The sequence below is a fragment of the Palaemon carinicauda genome, chromosome 2 (genome assembly GCF_036898095.1).
Source record: "Palaemon carinicauda isolate YSFRI2023 chromosome 2, ASM3689809v2, whole genome shotgun sequence".
Lineage (NCBI taxonomy): Eukaryota > Metazoa > Arthropoda > Malacostraca > Decapoda > Palaemonidae > Palaemon > Palaemon carinicauda.
The window spans coordinates 187,516,464-187,523,773 of NC_090726.1; the positions used below are offsets into that span (position 1 = coordinate 187,516,464).

A 7,310-nucleotide genomic window follows, 5' to 3' on the forward strand; every position below is an offset into this window, starting at 1 on the left:
AAGTTGGACAGGCTTGGGATCTCGAACGACTTAGGCCAAGGACGTGAAGGAAGCTCGTTTAGCAAAAACCGAGCTGCAAGGAACATGTAGCCGTTTCAGATGTGAAAACAATGATCCTGCTGAAGGCGTGGATCTCACTTACTCTTTTAGCTGTTGTCAAGCACACGAGGAAAAGAGTTTTTAATGTGAGGTCCTAAAAAGAGGCTGATTGGAGAGGTTCAAATCTTGATGACATAAGGAACCTTAGGACCACGTCTAGATTCCAGCCTGGAGTGGACAACCGACGTTCCTTTGAGGTCTCAAAAGACCTAGGGAGGTCCTGTAGATCTTTGTTGGTGGAAAGATCCAAGCCTCTGTGGCGGAAAACCGCTGCCAACATACTTCTGTAACCCTTGATCGTAGGAGCTGAAAGGGATCTTACTTTCCTTAGATATAACAGGAAGTCAGCAATCTGGGTTACAGTGGTACTGGTTGAGGAAACTGCATTGGTCTTGTACCAGCTACGGAAGACTTCCCCTTGAGACTGATAGATTCTGAGAGTGGATGTTCTCCTTGCTTTGGCAATCGCTCTGGCTGCCTCCTTCGAAAAGCCCCTAGCTCTTGAGAGTCTTTCGAAAGTCTGAAGGCAGTCAGACGAAGAGCGTGGAGGTTCGGGTGTACCTTCTTTACGTGAGGTAGACGTAGAAGGTTCACTCCTAGAGGAAGAGTCCTGGGAATGTCGACCAGCCATTGCAGTACCTCTAAGAACCATTCTCTCGCGGGCCAGAGCGGAGCCAACCAACGTCAGCCGTGTCCCTTTGCGAGAGGAGAACTTCTGAAGTACCCTGTTGACAATCTTGAACGGCGGGAATGCATACAGGTCGAGATGGAACCAATCCAGCAGAAAAGCATCCACGTGAACTGCTGCTGGGTCTGGAATCGGAGAACAATACAATAGGAGTCTCTAGGTTATCGAGGTAGCGAACAGATCTATGGTTGGCTGACCCCACAGGGCCCAAAGTCTGCTGCAAACATTCTTGTGAAGGGTCCACTCTGTGGGGATGACCTGACCCTTCCGGCTGAGGTGATCTGCCATGACATTCATACCGCCCTGAATGAACCTCGTTACCAGCGTGAGCTTTCGATCTTTAGACCAGATGAGGAGGTCCCTTGCGATCTAGAACAACTTCACGAAAGAGTCCCTCCCTGCTTGAAGGTGTAAGCCAGGGCTGTGGTGTTGTCAGAGTCCACCTCCACCACTTTGATAAGCTGGAGGGACTTGAAGTTTATCAAGGCCAGAAGAACCGCCAACAACTCCTGCAATTGATGTGAAGTGTCCTTTGCTCCTGATTCCATGTTCTCGATCATTCCTGTCCGTCCAAAGTCGCACCCCAGCCCGTGTCTGATGTGTCCGAGAGGAGACGGCGGTCGGGTTTCTGAACAGCCAAAGGTAGACTTCCTTGAGAAGAAAGCTGTTCTTACACCACGCGAGAGAAGACCTCCTCTCTTCGGAAACAGGAACTGAGACCGTCTCTAGCGTCATGTCCTTTATCCAGTGAGCAGCTAGATGATACTGAAGGGGGGGAGGTGGATTCTCCCTAACACGATGAACAGGGCCAGCGATGAAAGTGTCCCTGTTAGACTCATCCACTACCTGACTGAGCATCGGTTCCTTCTCAGCATGCTCTGGGTGCATTCTAGGGCTTGGAAGATCCTTGGGGCCGACGGAAAAGCCCGAAAAGCTCGACTCTGAAGATCCATACCCAGGGAGACAATGGTCTGGGATGGGATGAGCTGAGACTCCTCAAAATTGACCAGGAGGCCCAGTTCCTTGGTCAGATCCATAGTCCATCTGAGAATCTCCAGACAGCGACGACTTGTGGGAGCTCTTAAAAGCCAGTCGTCTGACTGAGCCGGACACAAGATCATGGTACTGCTGCACAGTCTGTGAACTGTCAACCATGGGGAAGCGAGGAAGTACAGTGACAACCCGAAGCTGTCTAGACTGTCTGGGTCGTACAGACAACTCCTTATCGGGTTGCTGAGGTAGCCGCACTGCGTCACAACAAGTCACTTCTGCTGGTTGTTGAACGTCTTCCCAGTGACACACTGACTCCGTAAACAAAAAATCCTTTAACAAGGACTAAGCTTGGACTGTATGTCTTGCAACACAGCTCAAGGTCTATGGGAGCAGGTGTGGTAACAGACGGGGTTAGTGACTGAAATGGAACCATTACCTTCCCTGGAAGCATGTTATGCTTAAATAAAAGTCCATAGGAGGCTACGCAGCTAAAGGCTCCTCTCCAAATGACAGAGTCCTCAAGGGAATATCAGAAGGAGGGAGAAAAGCACTTTCTCATCTACAGGGACCATATCCGAGAAAAGTTAAGTTCTCTCAGTGAGGGTTTCAATGGTGCAAAAGCAGCAGACTAGAAGGCAACATTATGAAACTGCTTGACAGTCTAGTGAGTTGGCAACAACCAAAGATGAATGACTGAGAAGCATGCGGTAAGGTATGCAGAGCATGTTGTATGCAGAGCATGCTGTATGCAGAGCATGCTGTGCAGAGCATGCTGTATAGAGCATGTTGTATGCAGAGCATGCTGTATGCAGAGCATGTTGAATGCAGAGCATGCTGAATGCAGAGCATGCTGTATGCAGAGCATGTTGTATGCAGAGCATGCTGTATGTAGAGCATGTTGTATGCAGAGCATGCTGAATGCAGAGCATGCTGTATGCAGAGCATGTTGTATGCAGAGCATGCTGTATGCAGAGCATGCTGTATGCAGAGCATGCTGTATGTAGAGCATGCTGTAAGGTAAGCAGAGCGTGTTGCATGGCGTTTAACATTTCTCAGAAATTCCATGACCAGTGCTAGAGTGCTTCATGCATGCTTGCATGGGGTTTTAATATCAACATAATATTTACCTTACATTCATAACTCATGATTCATTTTTGTTTGAAGATATTTTGCCATATTTTGCGATATTGTTAAAAATATATTGCAAGGAATACATATATATTTTTATATAAGTAAGACAAATAACCTCCATATCATAATGTTTGTGTAGGCATACATGTATATGATTACAAATGCAAGTATGAAAGTAATGAGGTGTTATTATTGTCATTTGTTATTTCTCAAGTTGAGGAGAAAGTGGCAGATGCATGCGTTGAGGTGGCTGACTCATAGCATGAGGTTGCTGCCTCAAGGGTTGCGCTTGCTGAGTGGTTGGCGGATGCGCAGTAGCAAGTTCCTGAGGAACGAGCAGTAATTGTCTCGCGAGTTGAGGTTCCTGAGGCGCAAGGCTAAGGTGTTGTGCTTGCCTTGAGGAGGGTTGAGCTCGCTGCAGCGAGAGCTGAGGAGACTGACTCATGGATGGGAGAGGTTGTTGTACCTCAACCGAGAGTTGCATCAATGGTGGAGCAGCAAGTGGAAGCGGAGGAAGAGAGGTATAAGCCTCCTGATCCCATTGCTGAGGTTGCCTTAAGGAAGGCGGAGGGAGCTGTACACCACTGGGAACAGTAAACTCAGAACGTGGCTCAACATCGTACGCCTGGCAGGCGGTACTGCGGTCAGGCGGAGCGAGCGCAGGCGGAGCGAGTGCAGGCGGAGGCGGAGGCGCAACCTTCTCAGCCCGACACTCACGCATCAAGACTGAAAGTTGTGACTGCATGGACTGCAGTAGAGTCAACTTGGGGTCGGCAGACACTAAGGTCTGCTGAGGTAAAGCCTTAACAGCAGAGATCTGTTGTGGCAGAACCTTACTCCTCTTAGGCGGAGTGCAGTCACCTGAGACTGAGGAGAGTCAGAGCTAACCCAATGACTGCATCCGGGTTGTTGAACTCTAACTTCGTACGTCTGGCATAGGTCTGGACTTTACGTTTAAGAGGTCTTGAGACCTGAGACCAGCGTTTTCTCCCCGAAAATTTCTTCTGCAGACGAGCAAAATAAGGGCTCAATCGTCTGCGGGTGGGAGTGACGGTCTCTTAAGACACGCCCGCAACCACCGAGGATACTTCTGTGCGCCGATCAAGGCCTGCCGAACCCTTTTGCCCTTCGACATTGCTTCTCCCCTGGGCTTGGGAGCTTGCAAGAGGTCCCGGACTGGGAGGACGACTGACACGCACAGAAGTACCCTCACGCACAACACTGACACACTTTGCGCTAATCACTTATCACTTTGATTTTCTGTTTGCACTTATTTCACTGAACTCGAAACTTTAAGTGGTTTGTACCTGAAACACGCAATTCTATCCTTTCTCAAAAGTTAGTAATTGCGAAAACAGAATTACAATGTAACAGAAAAATCTAATGAAAGATAAATAATTCAGTGGCTGGAAAGAGACTAAACACTAGATCAAATAAACTACGTTTAAAATCTCTCACCGCATAAAGCTTGAGAACAAGAAAAACTCTAGAAACGTTTACCTTCTTCCCCTAAAGAGACTAGGGAGAAGAGCAAAAACGATAACAACGTTACTCGCTTGAACGAAACGTTTATCCTCCTCTTTCTCCCTCCGTCTCTATCTCTCTCTCTCTCTCTCTCTCTCTACTTAGAACCTGAGAGAAGAGCCCAATCATATATATCGTTAAAACATATTATTGTTAAAGGAAAAAATTTCCCAAAATGAAAAGTTCCTTTGTAGAATTAAAACCATTAAGTTAAGAAAGAATGAACAAAACGCTAGACACGGTTATTCTTACTGCAACGTGACACCGTGAAAACTCTCTCGCTATCGTAACGATAGAGCGCAAGTTGAACGTTCTGAAACGTCAACAACTGCAGAGACAAAACAAAACGTTAGTTCAACTTTGAAAACAGTACGAGACTATCAAAGAAATTCTTTCAAAAACATTAAAATAGCATAATATGTTAACAGGTAAAACCGAAATGACGGGCTCAATGTTAATTAACTTCGGTACAAGAAAAGACCGCCTACCATTAGGAAAGGTCGACTATATAAAAATTAATTTTAATAATTTTATAATAAAAGGAAGTTAATCGAAGAGGCCTATAAAAGGCGGAGAGATATAAAATAAATCTATAACTTTTGTTAAGCAAAATTAAGAAAGAGAGTCTATACTCTCTTAGACACCAACACTTCCGTCGAAGGGTCGGCCATTAAAAGGTGAAAGAGAGTTCATACTCTCTTCGTCACCATAAATAAATTAATTCCAAAAGCTAACTAAGCTAATCTAGAAGTTTCTAGTATAGCGAATAGCTGCAAATTTTAGAGAAATACTTCACCAAACCGTGAACAATACTCCAAAATCATAAGCGTATCCAAGAACGTCTTGCCGGAAGCAGGACAGAGGAAAAAGTGAGGTGGCGTCAACAACAAGTACTGTAGTACCTGGCCACAGGTGGCGCTTGTGAGTACACCCCCTTCTAGTATAGTGATAGCTGGCGTATCCCTCCCGTAGAATTCTGTCGGGCAACGGAGTTGACAGCTACATGATTATCGGGTAAGTTTAATATTGAAAAATTTAATACACACACTGGGGTTCATTAGGTGGTATTTAATACACACACTGGGGTTCATTAGGTGGTGCGTCATGGGGAGGCTGCAAGCTCGGATACGAAAGCAGTCAAAGCCTTTGTTAAGAAGTTCGACGAGTTGGCTCTCCAGGAAGGCTACAGTCCCCAGCAAGTCTCCAACTGTGACGAAACTGGGCTTTTTGCAAAAAAAAAATGCCTCAAGGCTACCCGGGCATAAGTCTATGAAGGACAGGCTTACCCCTGCACTCTGTGCAAACGCTAGTAGGGATTTTAAGGTAACCCCCTGCTTGTGTATCACTCCAATACTCCTCGAGCCTTCAAGGCCCACAAAGAGATTAAGGAGAATCTTCAGGTGTTGTGGAGGGCTAATGGAAAAGCCTGTGTAACGACATTTGTTCACCGAGTGAGTAAATGATTGTTTCGGCCCGACTGTGAAAAAGTATTTGGAAGAGAAGCACCTCCCTCTGAAATGCCTGCTGGTGTTGGACAATGCCCCTGCTCACCCTCCTGCCCTCGAGGAAGATATCCTAGCGCAGTATTCCTTCATCAAGGTTCTCTTTCTTACACTTAACACCACCCCTCTCCTCCAGCCCATGGACCAGCAAGTGATTTCAAACTTTAAGAAGATTTATACGAAATATCTCTTCAGGAGATGTTTCAAAATCACCAAGAGGACAAACCTCACCCTTCGTCAATTTTGGAAGGACCATTTTGATATTGTTATGCCTAAAAATCATCGATCAAGCTTGGCAGGAGGTTTCGAAGGCTTCCCCAAAGGCCAAGCTGAAGACGAAGCCGAAAATTTTGATGATCCTGAACCTACTGCTCAATCTAAAGTTGCTGAGATCGTTACACTCGCGACGAACATGGGTCTGGAAGTTGATGAGGCCGACATCAATAAGCTTATCGAGGAGCACCAAGAGGAACTTACAATGGATGACCTGAAGGAGTTGGAGGCCATGCATCTGGACGTCGTTCAGGAAGAGTATTCTAGCGGCAAGGGGGAGTAGGATGACCCACTGACAACGGCAAAAATTAAGGAGGGTCTAGATGGGTTACTATAAAATAGTGGCATTTGTAGAAAAGACACTCGGAAAAAATTATCACAGATCGTACGCTTTAATACCGTAATGACGTTTGCACGAGTCATTTCAGGAAAATTTCAAGAAGCAGGCAAAAACAAGCTTCTTTGGACGATTTTCTTAGAGAAGGCCTTCGGTAGAAACAGACCAAGCACAAGGTAAAAAACGAAAGATCTCAAGCACAGTTTCTAAATTTTTCCACCTGTCTTATAACCAAGCCTCTACTTTTATGTATAGATATCCTATCCATACCTTCCTTACTGCTCACCATAACCTTAGTCTTATCCACGTTTTACCCTCAGTCTTATCCACATTTACCCTCAAGCCACCCCTCTCCAAAATCTCTTGCCACTCTACAACCCTTCTCTGTAAGTCTTCCTCATTTTAAGCTGTAAAACCCAAATCATCGACATATAGCAACTTCCAAAACTCTTCATTTCTGATCTCTTAACACATCCCTGACCAGCACATATAAAAACAGGCTTAATGCTGAATCCTGGTATAATCCACCATTAACTTCAAAGGTTTCTATTTCCCCAACTGCTATCATTTTTCTCATTCTTTTGTACTTCAAATTAAACATTCTAGTCAAGTTCTCTGGAACTTTGCTCTTCCTCAAACACCAAAACAACCTTTCTCTCTCATAAGCTTTCTCTACACCTCCAAAAGCACAGAGGAGCTTCTGGTTTCCCTTTAGCATCAGAATTAGTATCGGAAGGAGGAAAAGGACGGGGAACATGAGCTG

The 7,310-nt window shown here is 45.6% G+C and overlaps 1 protein-coding gene across 1 annotated transcript in view; it reads left to right on the forward strand.

Annotated features, from left to right (window-relative positions):
* LOC137621604 (uncharacterized) overlaps positions 1-6,493 on the forward strand; it is an 80,115-nt gene extending 73,622 nt beyond the window's left edge. The window contains exons 11-12 of the mRNA XM_068352029.1: positions 5,530-5,630; positions 6,133-6,493. Coding sequence (XP_068208130.1) covers positions 5,530-5,630; positions 6,133-6,493 — 462 coding nt within the window. The remainder of the gene's footprint in view (positions 1-5,529; positions 5,631-6,132) is intronic.
* Positions 6,494-7,310: the final 817 nt, after the last annotated feature.